Here is a 17,431-nt window from a genome sequence, read left to right on the forward strand (position 1 = left end):
TAAGCAATCAGTTCGCTTGATATCACTGTGCCAAAGATTATCCAGGTCGTTCTTGTCCAGAAGTAACATGAGTGTTGCCAGAAGTGATGATACTCTGGTAAGCAAACTTGTTTGCCTTGGTGAGGTTCTTTCTTAGCACTAGGTATAGAAATGTTTCCGAAACGCTCTACCAGCATATCTAGGTTGTTTGATTTGTTCGACAACTCGGAAAACCTGAAGTCATGTAAATGTCAGACTTATCCTTCCTCATCTCAGGTTAGGCAGTTGGGATGGCTGATATATGTACTCTGTTCCTTCTTCGTCCTTTTTTCTGTATTTTGATTGGCACTATACCTACTTCCACCCATTACCTCTAACACTGCCACCCACCTCCTCCAACACTCACAGTTTGATAAAAGAGACGCTGGTCAGTAGAAGAGGGAAGAGCTCATTTTAAGTTTTATTAAACTGAAATGAGAGCCTTCTATTGCCACTGACCTGGGAGACTCTTGGGTTGTTGTAGTACAAAAGGGCCAGATAATCCTCCCCCTGAACACACACTCACACTCCCCACAAAATCAGGGGAAAAGCAGTAGGGCTTGCTGGTGTAGTTTGTGGTAGACCAGAAGGCTAAACCCACTTGCTTTGTTAGCATTGCACTGACTGTCCAAAGCCCTTGAGAACAACTCCATAATTTTTTCCCTTTAATCCAAACTGAAACCTAATCACAGATTGACTCTTCAGATATGACTAGACATATTTGAATTCAACAAGACTTTGCTCTGACAGTCAGACAACAGGGCTTTGTTAACCCTGGAGGTAAAGGGAACTCCAGGAAAGGCAGAAAGGGTGATTCTGTGGGAACCAGGCCACTCCTGTAACTGAATAGTCGGCGTTTCCTGAGTGGAATCTGGGGATTCCAAGGGCAGGATCACACATCAGCACACACCAGCTCTTTCATTCCCCCCCCCCCGCCCCCACCCCAAACTTAGTACTAGTTTCCCTGAGGCTCAAGCTCTAGCCTTGTAGTGTGAAAAGAGATTGTATATGTTAAAAAGAAAAAAGAAATGGGAGAAAAGCAAGGTAGAAGAAGGGAGAGGAAGGAGGCGGAAGGCTGGATTTGGGAATTGTGGGTCCAAAGAAAAGATAAAACTATTAATATAAGATAATGAGAATGATTGAATATTATACATTAAAATCATCCTGACATTTATTGCAAGAAAAGTTTAAGGTAGAAGAGGAACCCAGGCCGTGTAGGAACTCCAGGTGGGAAGACTTCTTCCTCCCAGACCTTGGGTTCTCATTCATCTCAGTATCCTGCGAATCCCAGGACATGTTAGAACACGCTCTTTGTTGTCTCTCTCAAGGATGAGGAAGACTCCTTTGTGATGAAAGCCATCATCCATGCCATCAACGATGACAATGTCCCAGGCCTGCAGCACCTCCTGGGCTCATTGTCCAACTATGATGTTAACCAACCCAACAAGGTCTGATCCTGTTCTATCAGGGATAGTGGCGCCGGCGGGAGGGGGTGGGGGGAGGGTATGGGACTATGCACCTCCAAGTCCCAGGGGGAGAGACCCTATCTGCTTCCTCATTCTCCCTTCTAGTTGCAAGCTCCATACTGTGGAAAAGCTCTGTGTAGAGAGTGAAATGACTTAGACATAAGATCTTTTTGCATTCAGTGCCTTTCTTCGTGCAAGGCCATTCCACATGCACCAATTACACCTCTAACCATGAAAATTTATTTTGTTTAAATATTTTTATTAATTTCAGAGAAGGGAGAGGGAAAGAGAGAGATAGAAACATCAATGATGAGAGAGAATCATTGATCGGCTGCCTCCTGCACGCCCCCTACTGGGGATCGAGCTTGCAACCCGGGCATGTGCCCTTGATCAGAATCAAACCCAGGACCCTTCAGTTCTCAGGCCAACGCTCTATCCACCGAGCCAAACCAGCTAGGGCTAACCATGAAAATTTAAAGGACTCATCCCACAAATGAAAATGTTACCTTTTGATTGTGAAACCAAAAGAGGAAGCATGCTGTGTTCTGTCCTTCGTTCCTGTTATGTAGCAGTCCTCACGCACCTGTTGAGACAGGAAGGTGTGTGGGATAGCAATGATAATTCGGGCATGTTTTTCCTGCCAAACCTAAAAAATAGTTCTGTTTTGTTGTCTTGCCTATTCCAGCATGGGACGCCTCCGTTACTTATTGCTGCTGGCTGTGGGAACATTCAAATGCTACAGTTGCTTATTAAAAGAGGCTCAAGAATCGATGTCCAGGATAAGGTATCATTCTGTTTTATTGCAAATAAATTAATTTTTTTAAGTATTCCCAAATGCCTCTGATCTTAGAGGTAAGAGAGAAAATAACATGTATCTCTACTTCAGTTTCCTACAAGGGAAGCTGAATTGCCGAAGTAGCCTGGTCCAAGCTAACAGGTGTAAAGCAAGAGGAACACGTTGATCTTTCTCTGGGCTCTGTGTTTGGGAATCAGCCATTCCTTGTTCACTACCCTAGATGTTTCTCCTCACTGATCACTTACAGAACAGTGTTATTATAAGATGTCACAGTTGGGAAAGTTTTCATTGTCTAATTCGTCTCACCAGAAATGTATTTGCCTGCTGGTTTATTAGGGCCACAGGGAAGGATGATATGCTTTGAGGTGTAAATCGCATTGGAAGTGTAGGCACATTGATTAACAGCTAATAGTCATTATAATGGATCTGTCCTCCGCTTCTAAAGACTTTCAACAGAGTTATAAAAGGACTAGATCTGGCCCTTGACAATATAGGGACTTCCAACCAGAGGTTCAAGTGAAGGTTTTAAGAAAAGAGAAACAGCTTTTTATTTTGATGTAATTCTAGAGTTGCCAAAAAAATCTGCAAAGATAATACACAGAGCTCCCTTATCCCCGCCCCCCAGCTCCCCGGAATGTTAGCATTTCACATGACCTCCATCCCTATGCAAAAATAAATGAAATGGGGGGGAGGGGAGAGGGGAGGTTGTTCCCCATGGAAGGTGCTTCTGTGGAGTTTGCCGTCACGGAGGAAGGGAGTAGAGTGTGTCTGAGTGACATGCATTCAGATCCCTCAGCTCTGGAAGTGTGACTGCACGCTGGTTTCTGCACAGGGTGGATCCAATGCCATCTACTGGGCCTCTCGGCACGGCCACGTGGACACCTTGAAATTTCTCCATGAGAACAAATGCCCTTTGGATGTTAAAGACAAGGTAAGGCCGCTTTCCTTAGGGACTGGGGGAGTAACAAACGGCTGCATTTGAGCTTCGTCTTGTCACGCACATCAGGAGCCAAAGAACAAGGATTCGGGACCCAAATCTTCCTACAGAGAATTTAATCTAGAAATTTGTTTTTGCCCGTGGCTTGGTCTAATGTTAAAATCTGCTTTTAGCTGAAATCTGCCAGACAGTTGCCATGATACGCAAGCCGTGAATTAATTTGCATGAGTTACATGAAAACCCTAAGTTCTAATAGAAGGACAACCAGAAAGAGACCCGAGTCCTGAACCTCACATTGGCTCACCATGTGCGTGTCTCTTGACCACACTCTTCATCTCTGAAGTGGCTGACAATGCTGACCTTACAGTCACTGGCACTAGGAGGATTCATGAGGCAATGCATGTAAAGTAATGCATGTAAAGTAAGGCTTTGGGGCCGGGGAAGAGGAGGGGGGGGGGTCACAGAGGTTATAAAATTATTGACTTAGCAAGATACCTTCCTTTCCCATACTCGGGTGTCATTCAGTCCATCCCACAGTCCTGCACCTGCACCGAGAATTCCTACCTTCTCACCCAGGACGGGTCCTACTGTGCATCCCATCTCTGCTTCTAACACTTGCCGCATAAGGTGTCGCGTTCGGTCAGAGCTGCCACACAAAACCGTATGGATTGTGCCCTGCACCAATCTAAGAACGACATTCACATCATAGACAAGTGTATTTATCATGGCCTTTTTCTGTCAGGTGGTGATAAGGTATCTCGTTTTGCTGTGTTTTAATTAATTTATTCTGATGGTTTTTTGGGCAGCTCTACGTAAAATACCTTAAGGAAGTTGCTTCTATTACTAATTCACTGAAAGCTAATAGTGATGTTTTAAAATCTCTGAGAGTATAAGAAATGAGATTCTAAACATGGGCGATGAAATCAGAAACATGTTAGTTAATAAAACTGTCCATTTACATATCTGCTGGGTGATGAACCTAGTATTTAAGAAAGGAGTTTTGTGTTTAAAGAAATCACATAGCTGGAAGCAGCAGTAGATAAGTGTGCAAACAGCCGTCACAGCCCAGGGAAAGCCGTCTCACCTGGGGTTGTATGACAGACAGGGTGAGCCCGGCGTACGGGTTTAACACCAGCTCCGTGATGGACACGCCACCCTCGGGGTCCCTGGCCCAGGCACCATCTGGACAGAGGGAGGTGGGCACCCCCCGAAGGAAGGAAGTGGAGCCATGTGTGTGTCCGGGCCTCCAGTCCTATGCCTTCCAGTCCCCACAGCCTGCTCCCGGGCGCTCTGAATCTCTGGCCGTTTCTTTTGCAGTCTGGAGAGACAGCCCTGCACGTGGCGGCTCGCTACGGCCACGCCGATGTGGTTCAGTTACTGTGCAGCTTTGGCTCCAATCCCAATTTCCAGGACAAGGTGGGTCATGGTAGCTGGTGTCCTCCCTTCCTTCTGCTCTCTGCACGGATGCACAGGCAGACAATGACATGGCCCAGTCCTCCCAGTTTTATCCAAGTTTCTGCTTTGATTCCAGAGGGCGGGGCCTCAAACAGAAACACCACCTAGCATCCATCTATTTAATCCTCTGGACAACCCTATGAGTTGTTTTTACTGTTACTGTCATTCTCATTTTACAGAAGAGGAAACTGAGGCAGGGAGAGGTTCAGTATCTTGCCCCGGCTCACACAGCTCATAAGTGGGAGAGCTAGGGTTTGGGATTCGAAACCACAGGGTCTGGTTCCAGCATCCCTGTCAGTACCCACTAACTCCAATGGCCTTGCGTAGGCAGACATATGTGTCTAATGATGCTGACCATGAATATATACAGCCTTCCAACCCTATAGACCCCCTGGCCAGCCCTCTCTTTGACTATTACAACATGGTTACCTCCGTTACTTTTATTTGCCTCAGCAATAATATGTTTATGTGACTCATCTTTGTCAAATGCATGGCAGACATGGTGAGGCATCAAGATTGTTATGAGAATTCTTGTTCAAAGAAGTGCTCTCTTACCATCAGTAACCTCAGATGAAGTAAACGTAGCACTTTTGTAAGAAAGATGCTAAAATTCCACCTGCGCTGGGGCTCGATTGTTCAAAAGAGCTGAGCTGTCGGTTCCAGTGGGTTCCTGACGTCCTTCGTCATTCAGATGCCGACAATGCCACATGCATCCAACGCACAAGCGTTGAGGAGACAAAACTAACGAAGGAGAGGCCTGTGTCTATTAATTTCAGACTCATGTTTCACCCCAGTAGCTGTCAGCTCACTCTCTCCGTTGCCTTGACTTTGCTGCCGGGTTCAGCGGGGACTCTCGCCTGGCCTGCACTTTCTCTCATGTTGTTGCACTTGTCGCCTCGGCAGGAAGAAGAAACCCCGCTGCACTGTGCTGCCTGGCACGGCTACTACGCCGTGGCCAAAGCCCTGTGTGAAGCCGGCTGCAACGTGGACATTAAGAACCGAGAAGGAGAGACGCCCCTCCTGACAGCCTCCGCCAGGGGCTACCACGACATCGTGGAGTGTCTGGCCGAGCACGGAGGCGACCTGAATGCCTCTGACAAGGTGCGTTGCGGGTGAATGCATCACACTCGCCGAGAAGTGATCTGGGGGGCTGGAGGGACCACAAGCCTTCTGCAGTGAGTTTACCCAAGAGGAACTTGAATGCAGCAAACTATAATTATCCTTTCTCTCCTCTGTTCCAAAGATTCCATGAGCTTTTCTAGATCTGTTTAATAATTAATATTCACTTGTGGCATGGGGCAAAATTTATGAATTGGTCAGATGACTCGGGTCTCTTTTATTTTAGCCTTTTCAGCTGGGAGCGGGTACAGTGATGATCACTCAGCCCAAGACAATCCTCATTTAGGGCTAAAATTGGCAATGCACTATTAATTTGTAGATAAACAAAGAAATAGGTGGCTTATTGATTTCCATCACCTGCTATTTTGTAGAAACTCAATCTAGACCAGGTGTTGATTTTTAATTAAGCAAATTCAACGTGATCTGTTTTTATTGTGAGCTTGTACTTAAAATGAGGCCGTGATCCTGCCATATATAGTTAGACTTGGACACTGTGGTTAATTTAGTAACAGCCATTTGTGGAGTATTTCCTGGTACAGAGAAACGGTTCTCAACTGGGGGCGACCTTGCCCCCAGGCGACATTTGGCAATGACTGGAGACATTTATTGGTTGTCTCTGGCATTACTGCTGGCGTCTAGTAGATAAAGACTGGTGGTCCCTCTTATACTCCGACTCACAGGATAGGACCAAAATGTCAGTCAGTGTGCTGAGATTAAGAAATGTTTCTAAAACCCTCTACCAGCTCCTGAACTCAATACCTCTGCTCACCAGGGTAGAATATAAAAGGTACGAAAGTATAGAATATAAAAGGTACAAGGACTCCTCAGGCTGGTCTTTGGTGGGACGCAGAGAGTAAGCATGTCATCTTTGCATTTCATACATGTGACAGCCCTGGAGCAAATCCCTTCGCATCACTTTCTCAGCTTCTCCTGGTGTAAAGATTGCTGAGCAAATGTTCTTAAAGGTATCTTTCGACGACCTGAGAAAACAGCCATTGGAGGCCTGTTACTTAAGTCCTGTACAGTCACAGACAAAAAGCAGCGTCCGGCCTTTCCACCCGATTGCACCGGCCAAGCCTAGATTCACTGCACCGATGGTCCGCAGAGTCTGATTATTCAGAGTGGACTGTATGGAGCCTCTCCCCCGCCCCCCGGAGTAAATGTGTGGTTTCTGATCCTCCTTCAGCCTTTGCAGTAGGGCGCCTTTGCCAGTTAAACCCAGCCCGGTGGCGGCCGGAGGCGAGGCCAGGCCCACGGCCCCAGTGGAAGTGCTCAGGGCCCTGGTGTCTGTTGCAGGATGGACACATCGCTCTTCATCTCGCTGTGAGACGGTGTCAGATGGAGGTCATCCAGACTCTCCTCAGCCAGGGAAGCTTCGTCAATTTCCAAGACAGGCACGGCAATACGCCCCTCCACGTGGCCTGCAAGGACGGCAACGTGCCCATCGTGGTGGCCCTGTGCGAGGCCAGCTGCGATCTGGATATCTCCAACAAGGTAAGGCCGGAGAGAGCGACCCCTGAGGGCCTACTGACCTGCTTCCGGATGCTGTCCAAGTTGTCTTTGCATCTCTTCATTGTTCAGTCGGTATTCCTCCTGTGGACCTTTTCTTTTCTTTTCTTTTTTTTTTTGGTTAATCTTCACCTGAGGATATTTTTCCGTTGATTTTTAGAGAGAGTAGAAGGGAGGGGGAGAGACAGAGAGAGAGAAACATCCATGTGAAAGACACACATTGATTGGTTGCCGCCCACAAGCACCCCAAACAGGGTCGGGGATCGAGTCTGCAACCAAGGTACGTGCCCTTGACCAGAATCGAACCCAGGACCCTTCAGTACTCGTGCCAAAGCTCTATCCACTGAGCCAAACTGTCTAGGGCCATGTTCTTTTTCTTTTCTTTTTTTAAATATATTTTTATTGATTTCAAAGAGGAAGGGAGAGGGAGATGGAAACATCAGTGATGAGAATCACTGATCAGCTGGCTCCTGCACACCCTCCACTGGGGATCAAGCCTGCAACCCAGGCATGTGCCCTTGACCAGAATCGAACCTGGGACTCCTCTATCCACTGAGGATGCTCTATCCACTGAGCCAAACAGGCTAGGACGGACCATGTTCTTGTTCAGGTGGCTCTCCACTTTCAGTCATAGCTTACATATGACTTTTGAATAGTTTTGTAGAGTAACAGAAATTATTGCATTAATAAGTACTTCCTGCCTAACCTGGTTACTCCATATGGGCATTGAGAGACAGACACAGAAACCGTCCACTTGTAGAGGAATCCGAGAACGTGGTACAAAATTGGGGTGTCTTTCTGGAGCTCTGAGTCTTCAGGAAAACACCTCCTGAGTTCTGATTTGATTGGGATTTCTAGGACCAGATTTCTCCCCTTAGCTTACCCCCACGGAGAGTTTTATGGTCAGAAGTTCATTACACCTTTTTTTTGGTGCTAAATAAATTTTTAAGACCAAGAGGATGCTATTATTTGGTGAATAAAAAAGAAATGCAGCCCTAACCGGTTTGGCTCAGTGGATAGAGTGTCGGCCTGTGGACTGAAGGGTCCCAGGTTCGATTCCGGTCAAGGGCATGTACCTTGGTTGCGGGCACATCCCCGGTAGGAGATGTGCAGGAGGCAGCTGATCGATGTTTCTCTCTCATCGATGTTTCTAACTCTCTATCCCTCTCCCTTCCTCTCTGTAAAAAATCAATAAAATATATTTTTAAAAAAAGAAATGCAAATAATTTCAGGTTCCTAGGTGGGTTTTTTAAATGCTATTATGTTGACTTTTAGAAGTTAGCTACCACTTCCCCTTCCCCTAAATGCCATCTAGATTTTCATCACCAAATCAGATGGAACAGTTGACTATTCAGTTGGTTTTGACCCTGTGACTGTATGAGTGGCAAACACTATGCTGTGAAGATAATGTGAAAAACAAAGTCCAAGTGAAGTTATTTTGATTAATTGTGGGAAATGCTTTTTTGTTGTTTGTTGTTTGTTTCTTTTGGTTAATCCTTACCCAAGGATATTTTTCCCATTGATTTTTAAAGAGTGTGGAAGGGAGGGGACGAGAGAAACATCCGTGTGAGAGAAACACATCCATTGGTTGTCTCGCCCACGTGCCCCAACCAGGGCTGGGGATCAAGCCTGCAACCAAGGACCCAAGACCCTTCCGTCCCTGAGCTGATGTTCTGACCGCTGAGCCAAACTGGCTTAGGCAGGAAATGTTGTTTTATAAATGGCAGGGATGATGCCAGAAAAATTTTACTATGATTTGTTTGAGGTAAAAGAATTAAAATCTGAAACAGGCAGAAAATTATACTTCTACCAAAAAAAATTATTTCTGTTGCATATTATGTGATTAGTTCTAGTGGAAGTTGAAATTGGTAATCTTCACATTCTAGAAATATGAAAAGGCATTAGCCATTAGCTGCTGGTTGCTTTCTGAGTTTATCCCGTTCTAATCTTGCCAAGTCAGTTATGTAAGTGGCTTAAGGGGAAAGCCAAATGTAATGTTAAGAAGCATCAAGACCTTGGCTTTCCTTCTAGGAGACTTTAAATGAGTAAAAAGTGGCTTCAAGGAACATGGGGCACTCATTTGAGTACATTTAGACTTGGCCATTGTCTGCCTGCTGAGGCGTACGAACACCATGTCTCACCAATAAGGAGGGACCGGGTATTCGCCTCATGCCTCAGTGCAAAATAGTGCGTTTGTTAAGTATGCTCTATAAAATGCCCAGAAAGATCGTAGACTTTCATGATTAAAAACAACTGGTTCAGCCCTGGCTGGTTTGGCTCAGTGGATAGAGCGTTGGCCTGCGGACTAAAGGGTCCCAGGTTCGATTCCAGTCAAGGGCACATGCCTGGGTTGCGGGCTCAGTCCCCAGTGTGGGGTGTGCAGGATGCAGCCAATCAATGATTCTCTCTCATCATTGATGTTTCTCTCTCTCCCTCTCCCTTCGTCTCTGAAACCAATAAAAGTATATTTAAGAAAGAAGAAAAAACAACTGGTTCATTTCATAGGAAAGCCTCAACATTTGGGAGGTGGGGGAGGACGCATTAGGAAGCGCCGACATTTTTGATACTATAGATGGCCGTGGTAGTTCGCACACACCAACATAAACTTGTATTGTTACTATGTCGGCCCAGCAATGGCACATACGGGGCATTCCGTCGATGATTTTGTCATTGAGTTGAGCTCAGCTGGAGGAAAACTCATTAACTGCACAATTTCAACCTCCTGGAATCAGCAGCGAAGTTCAGCCCGTTCCTCAGAGCCCGCCTGGCACAGCAGCTGCTGGAGCAGCTCCAGGTTCTGGACCTGCAGGCAGGTCCCCGCTGCCCCCAGCGCCAGGCTCAGCCCGCAGCGACTTCGTGGGTCTCCCGCCTTCAGAAGGGCTGGTGTCAGCTTTGCTTCTCTATTCCTTTTGGGTTTTTTTGAAAGATAACGGGGACTCTGGAAGAACTTAAAAGATGTGCAGGAAGGTAAGAGGAAGGTATTATTTCCCCCAGAAAGCACAGCTGGCTTCCCATGGACTCACCCTAGTCACTGGCTGTCAGGATTTTTGGACACGGCACAGTGACAGCCCACGCCTGCGGACAGACTGTCGCTCCTTCCCTGTGGTGTGCCTGTTCCTTACTTGGATTCAGTTCCCCCAGAGGTAAAAATGCCATTCAGATGCCACCCCTGTCACCAGGATGTGACAGCAACTTGTCACTACCTTCCACACTCATAGTGTAATAGACAATTCTTAGTCTCCGCTTTCCTCGTATGAAAATCGGGGGAGTGGCTGTTGAGCATGGCCATGTTAGGGAACACGTGAGCGGGAACTAGACGATGCAGAGCACACAGCCCTTAACTCTTCATTCCTTTTGTGTTGCCTCTTCTCATCAGTTCAGAGAGAGAATCGTGTGGTACACAAGCACATGTACACACAGATGCACACACATGTACACCAGGAGCATGAGAGAGGATTTCGTGCGCATCAGGTGTTTATTGCTTCCCGGCTCGGACAGCACTGTGCCAGGCCCGTGGGAGGGAGCTTGTGGGCAGCAGGGTGATAGCTCTTGCCCTCAGGCTGCTTCTCTCTCTCTCTCTCTCTCTTTTATTTTTGCTTCTCAATGTAATAGCATCTCATGTCTCAATCACGGCAATGACAGACGCACAGGCGCTATGGAAACGCTGACATCTGGACATTAAGGAAACTAGGAAAAGCTTTTCAGGGGCAATCCCTTAAAATGATTGGGGGTTTGCCGGGGTCCAACCCCAGCGGGTCCAGGGGTCCCCAAAGGCGTGGACAGAGTCGGCGAAGAGGGGATGACACGGAGACAGCGTTCAGTTGATCAGCAACTTAGCCAGGATCTCTAGCCCGGATCTCCAGAGAGGTTCTGCTTCGGATCTCCAGCAAGGTTCTGTAGCCATGTTCCCTCGCTAGGTTCTCCAGCCAGGTTCTGTCCAGGATCTCCAGTCAGGTTCAGTGTCCAGGTTCCAGTCAGGTTCTCCTGCCAATCTCTGTAGTCAGGTTCAGTCCAGGATCCCTTGCCATGTTCTCCCGCTAGGCTCTGTCTCTAGGCTCTGAGACCAGTCCCTCTCCAGGATCCTCCGGCATGCTCTCGCCAGCGAAGTTCTTCTGTCTCTAGAGAACGTTCTGTGTAGGTTCTGTGCCTAGGCTCTGTCTCTCTTGGTCCTGTCTTCCAAGCCCTGTGTTCTGAGTTCTGTGTTTTGAATTCTGTCTCATGAGTTCTGTGTTCTGAGTTCTGTGTGTTTCTGTCTTGTTACAACTGTATTTATACCAGTTGATTCAATCCTATCAATCTCTATTACAAAGGTTAGGGTGTTTCTTATCTCCATTCCAGGGAGAAAAGATTATGTAGTTTAAGCATGATTGTTTGTAGTTAAAGGGATTAATTACCCGCCTGGCACTTAGTTGAGGGGTTTTATTCCCTCCCTAACTTCAGGGGAAAATCCCTACCTGGGGATTCAACCTTTCTCGGAGAGGTGACTTTGGTTAAAACACAGCACCAAGAAGGTGAGCAAACATATTAAGAACCGTATGCCAAATATGCCAGGTCCCTTGAAACAGCAAGGATGGACCGGCTCCCGGCAGGGGTTTGACAGATGAAGAGGGGAGACTGCATTGCAGACCAAGGGAAGCATACGTGTGTGTTTAGGGGCTGTCTGGAGGCCCCTGTAGCTGACATGTGGTGTAGGTACTGAGGGTGCTGCTTTCTAAGTCGCTCTAGAAGATAACAGTAGACAAAACATAAACAGGCACACACCTTGCAGGGTTATTCACAATGGCACGGAGTGGGACGGCCTTCAGTGTCCCTCCGCAGTGGGCTGGCGAATGACTGTGGCATGTCCATGTCGTGGGCATTAGTCAGGCGTCCGAAAGAAGATTTAGTGACACATGGAAAAGTGTTCATAATCAATTGCTAGGTGCACGAAGCAGGTGACAGAATAGGGTCTGGAGGATGATTACGTCTGGACTTTTCAAACAATGTATGTCCTTTTATGGATTCATAGGTAAAAGATTGGGAGGAAATGCCCCAGAGTGTTAAGTAGGGCCAGCTCTGAGCAGGGGCAGGGGAGGAAGTGAGTGGGGAAGGAGGACTTCTGTTTTCTACCGTTTATCCTTCCACGTTGCTGGGACATTTCAAATGAGCCTGTGTTAACTTCATAACAGAAAAACCTATATTTGCAAATAAACAATAGAAGACAGAGGTACCCTAACTTTCTTGGTTCCCAGCATCTGTTGTGTCTCAGTAATTTTTCCGTGGTTCCCCCAGGGCCAAAGAAACACCTAACAGTTCTGTTTATTAAGTGGCTCAGTCTAAACAGCTCAGTAAGTCTTTATATCCTAACAAGTTAGTAGCCGTTGCAATGAATGATTCACATAATCGAAAGAAAACGAATAGGTTAAGGTCATTCTTACATAACCACAGTTATGTGCTAATGGGATGTTCTCGCCGCCCCTCACATCGTGGACTCAGATTGAACATTAATTTCCTCAAAATGCGTTTGCTCCTTATCACAGTAACTGCCAAGGCCCCGCTGGTGTCAGTGAGAGGAAGACAGTACAACCCAACGCTGAGACCCTCACTGCCTGGAGCTAGTAACTCACCTGGTGTCCCACCTGCTGGTTTCAGCAGAAATTTAAAATATTTAACATGCCCCCAGGAATCGACTGCAGTGCCTGGAGGTGCCTAGTTACACAATTTGGGAACCATGGACATTCTTTTTTAAATGGTGGTCATGCCTAGCCGGTTTGCCTCAGTGGATAGAGTGTCGGCCTGCGGACTAAAAGGTCCCAGGTTCGATTCTGGCCCAGAGCACATGTGTGGGTTTCGGGCTTGATCCCCAGTGTGGGGTGTGCAGGAGGCAGCCGATGGATGATTCTCTCTCTCACTGATGTTTCTATCTCTTTCTCCCTCTCTGAAATCAATTAAAAAATTACTTTTTTTTAAAAAAATGGTGGGCATGACCTCATTAGTGTGCCTTCAATGGCTGTCCTCCCATCCCTTCGTCCCTTACTGAGTCTAAATGTGAACTGTGGTGCAGATCTTTCTGGAACCTGGGGGCCGGCCCTTAAGCCCTGACTGAACCCTCCTTTATGCCAGCGCAGCAAGAGACTTAATTACCTTATGATAAGCCTCCCACTCTTTCACCCTTTGAAGTTACTCTTTTAACTGAAAAAAAAAAAAAAAAAAAAACCACTTGAGAACATTGTGCTTGGCTTGCCTCCTCCAGGAGACACAAGTTCCTGGAAAAGCAGGCCATGCCTCCTGTTTCTTTCTGGTGGGTCCCAGACCCCTCACAGTGGGCTGGCCTGCCATCCTCGGGCACCATCCTCAGAACCCTCGGGGCCTCTCTGTGTCTTGCAGTATGGCCGCACACCCCTGCACCTGGCCGCCAACAACGGGATCCTCGACGTGGTCCGCTACCTCTGTCTGACGGGCGCCAACGTGGAGGCGCTGACCTCGGTGAGTAGCCTTGCGGCAGGAAAAGGCAGCCTAAAGCATCCGAGGCCTGGCAGCCGCACCTGGAGCCGGCGAGCTGCTGCCTGCAGCGCGGGAACCTGTGCCCACACAAGCCGGGGTGGCATCTCCTCACGGCTTCCTCCTCTCCTCTCCTCTCGCCGGCCGCGCTGCCGGGAATGCTGCTGCCTCCCAGGGGCCTATTTGTTCCCCGTGTTACGTAACTGTGCCTTTGCCGGTTTTATTAGATGTGTGTGTTCTTTCCTAAGTGCTCCCCCTCCGTGCAGGGCCCTGGAGGTGCCTTGGCTGTCGGAGAGGGAGGAGGAAGGGGCCCTGGGTGTGTGGGCGACAGTTGACGGGAGCTGCTGTCCCTCGTTTAGAAGCCTGGCTCTGCTAGCAGGCCTGCGAGTTATTTTTAAGTGAGATTTTTAAGTGAGTTCCCCGCACTCCCCGCTCCCCGCTCCTCACTCCAGACCTGGCAGGGGGCGTTCTTAAAGACCCCAGTGATTGCCGTGTGCAGTGGAGTCTGGGAGCCGCCGAGTCCTTCTCTTACCATGTCAGTAAGGATCTAACCAGTTTGCCGTGAGTCCTGACGTGGTCTAATGCATCCCCAAAGCAAACTAGAAGCCCCGCCTGCCCACTGGACACTTTTCGGGAATCTTGGGGAGCGGAGAGCGGTGACACGGGACTGAAGGCACGCCTCCTCCCAGCACCCATCTGAGCTCCGGCTTCAGCCCAAGGTGCTGGTTCTCACCCGGCACTTTGCCCCTGGGGAGCACTGGGCAGTGGCTGGAGACACCGAGGGTGTCGCCAGTGGAGAAGGGGAATGCTGCTGCCATCTAGAGGTGAGGCCAGGGATGCTGCCAGACATCCCAGGGTGCAGGGACAGGCCCCCACACTGAGTGTGACCCTGTGCGAAATGTCAGTCATGCTGAGGTTGAGAAACACTGGTTGACTGGGACCCCACGCGTGGCTCAGAGAGTGACTGGCTGTGAGCGATGGGAAGGTGTGCTGTTGAACAGACGGGCATTTCTCAGCTTCCCGTGGGGATGGGACTTGGCTACCGCCAAACACTGAGAGATAGGCCCAAAGGCTTCTTGTCCTTGTTTAAAAACGCTGCTTTTATTTATGTGCAAATTGCTCCTCGCCGTTTCTACTTTTAAATGTATAATGATTTCTAAAACGGCAGCAGAGCAGGGCCTACGCCTGGTGCCCTCCTGGGTGGCCGGGGAACAGCTGTACTTCCCGCCTCCCATGAGTGACTGCGTGTGCACACAAAGCTGTGAGAGCTGGACCAGGGGGGTGCTTGGGAGGAGCTCAGGAAATGTTAGCCACCGTCGTGCACGTTCATGGCACGAAACAAACGAACTCGGGTAGTATGGAACTGCAGCCCCAGCGAAGTACCATCCATGGGCCCTTATTTATATCCTGTTGATGTCAGGAGCGTCCAAAACTGTAAGAATTCTTATGCGTTTATTTGAACCAAACTTGACAGTTGCAGGGAATCAAATTCTCAATGGATTGAGAAAATGCTCCCGAGAATGGCGGTTTTGCACCCTATTTTATACATAGAATCAAAGGAGGAAAATGTAAGGATGTCACATGAAACCACTGGTGATAGATGAGGGATGCCGGAGGACTAGGCACGTGGGAGGTGGAGATCTCTGAGATTGGATAACAAGTAAAAGGAGAGACACATACTTTTACATAGGTGGGCAGGGGATAGTTAGCAATGACAGTGGAGGGTTCTGTGGTCTGTGCTCTGGTGGGAGATTGCGCCCTGAGGGGTCTGGAAAAAAGGGGATACTCTGACATTCCAAAAGTACGCTATCAGAGATGCAAAAAGACTATAGACAGGCTCAATTAAACTGAAGATTGCCCTTTGTCAGGGGAGATACAGGCCTAAAACAGGACTGCCCGCCCTGACTCACTTTTAGTTAGAACGTTTGAATTTCAGTCCATCCTATGTGGTTACGTTCGGTCTGAGTTTGTAAGGCCTCCCCTGAGCTTGTCAGGTTTAACATGTGGCCCCTTATTTGTCCACATCCTTCTTTTACAGTCACTGAAAGTCTGTGGCTATAATTGTCTGTTAAACAAAACCTTTCTTTGAATGCACAGCAGTGACTGGTAACTAGCATGACGTCGGTGCTGAGGTGGCCCCTGGAAGTATTTTAAGATGTTAGCTGATGCTAACTGGAATGCGGTGTCTAATGACCGTCTTTATTGTCTGCCTAATTGGAGAAGGATTCAGTTCACCAAGTAGTCTGCCTGCTAATGAGGTGCTGAGTACGATGAAACCCATGAAAGCAGGGGGCGGGGGCTGAGGCACCTCACTATTGGACCTCAGAACACCAATGCACGTATTCTTCCTACTACTCTTCCCTCCCTGCACAGTCAAGTGAAATGAGGATTCCCCTGAGAGGGAATAAGCCGGATGCGCTCTGGCCACCGTCTTTGCTTCTGCCTCCTGTTCTTTTTCTGCCTCCGATGACGGAAAGGGCGTGTGGAACGCACACTGTCTGTTGAGAAGGAAGGAAACTAATCATTTTTCTCCGACAGGATGGGAAGACAGCAGAAGATCTCGCCCGGTCGGAGCAGCACGAGCATGTAGCAGGCCTCCTCGCGAGACTCCGAAAGGTGAGAGATTCCGTTCATCGGTCTGTTTTTAAGTGCAAAGGTGTTCTTTCTCCTGTAAACTCGGAGAGTGAGGCTTTGGACTCACAGGCTGCATGAAAAGGCAGCTCGCTGTCCTGGTCCTGAGGTTCGCACATCGATTTGCGTGTGTATCTCAGCTACCTGTCGGTTTCTTTTTCCGTATTTGGACTGGGAGACCCCTGTGCCACTGTACAGTCTCTGAGCCCAGTTTCCCCGCTCCTGCCCTCTCTGTAATAACCCCCACCCCCCATAAAGTGGAGGGAACATGAAAAAGCTGACTGCTGCTTCTTCATGTTTTGAGCTTTAAGACACCACGTATGCTCTGGTTTGTTTCACATCGTTGCTCTGAGGTTTAAGGGAACATGACACAAAGAAGTAAATGCAGATATGACCTTCCGGCCCACATTACAGCACAATAGTCATACCCTTTAAGCTGGGAACTGGGCCGTGTCCCAAAGAAATGAAAGAAACACAGGAAAAGCGTTGTAAGCACAGAGATGTTCACTGCAGTGTTATGTATAATAGTGCAATAACAATCGGAACCAGCCGGAATGCTGTCGGCGGTGGAAACGGACCCAGGGGTCTCACCAAACCTGGGTTCAGCAGCCTCGGTACTTGGGTTGTGGCTAGGAAAGAACTCAGAGCGAGACCCAAATTGTAAGAGAACATTTATGGGGTGAATTGCAGAGGTAGAAGTAATTCCTAGAAAAAGGGGCTTAGGAAATGAGTTATGGAGGTAGAGGAGGGGCCCTTGGAGCTCGGGAGTGAGGAAGCTAATGGTAACCTGCGGGGGGGGGGGGGGGCCCCAGGGGCGAGCTCCCAGGAGGGAGGTCCCACCCTATACTAGTAACACCTGGGGCTGTCCATCCTGGGGACCTGCTGTTCTGGCCCATGTCTTGCTCTGCTCATGTCTGTCTAACTGCCTACGGCAAGATGACCAACAATAATGTCTGGCAAATTGTCATCCAGCTATAAAGCAGAATGGTTTTCGGCCATTAAACTCTTTTAGACGAGGTT

General features: G+C 48.2%; 1 protein-coding gene across 4 annotated transcripts in view; it reads left to right on the plus strand.

The window, feature by feature from the left end:
- The window catches only part of DAPK1 (death associated protein kinase 1), a 163,473-nt gene that overhangs the window by 119,156 nt on the left and 26,886 nt on the right, over positions 1-17,431 (plus strand). For all 4 annotated transcript variants that reach the window (XM_059657096.1, XM_059657095.1, XM_059657099.1 and 1 more), the window contains exons 11-19: positions 5-97; positions 1,347-1,466; positions 2,170-2,268; positions 3,113-3,211; positions 4,535-4,633; positions 5,576-5,773; positions 7,088-7,285; positions 13,667-13,765; positions 16,319-16,396. In XM_059657096.1, coding sequence (XP_059513079.1) covers positions 5-97; positions 1,347-1,466; positions 2,170-2,268; positions 3,113-3,211; positions 4,535-4,633; positions 5,576-5,773; positions 7,088-7,285; positions 13,667-13,765; positions 16,319-16,396 — 1,083 coding nt within the window. The remainder of the gene's footprint in view (positions 1-4; positions 98-1,346; positions 1,467-2,169; positions 2,269-3,112; positions 3,212-4,534; positions 4,634-5,575; positions 5,774-7,087; positions 7,286-13,666; positions 13,766-16,318; positions 16,397-17,431) is intronic.

This window comes from Myotis daubentonii, chromosome 11 (assembly GCF_963259705.1).
Source record: "Myotis daubentonii chromosome 11, mMyoDau2.1, whole genome shotgun sequence".
NCBI lineage: Eukaryota > Metazoa > Chordata > Mammalia > Chiroptera > Vespertilionidae > Myotis > Myotis daubentonii.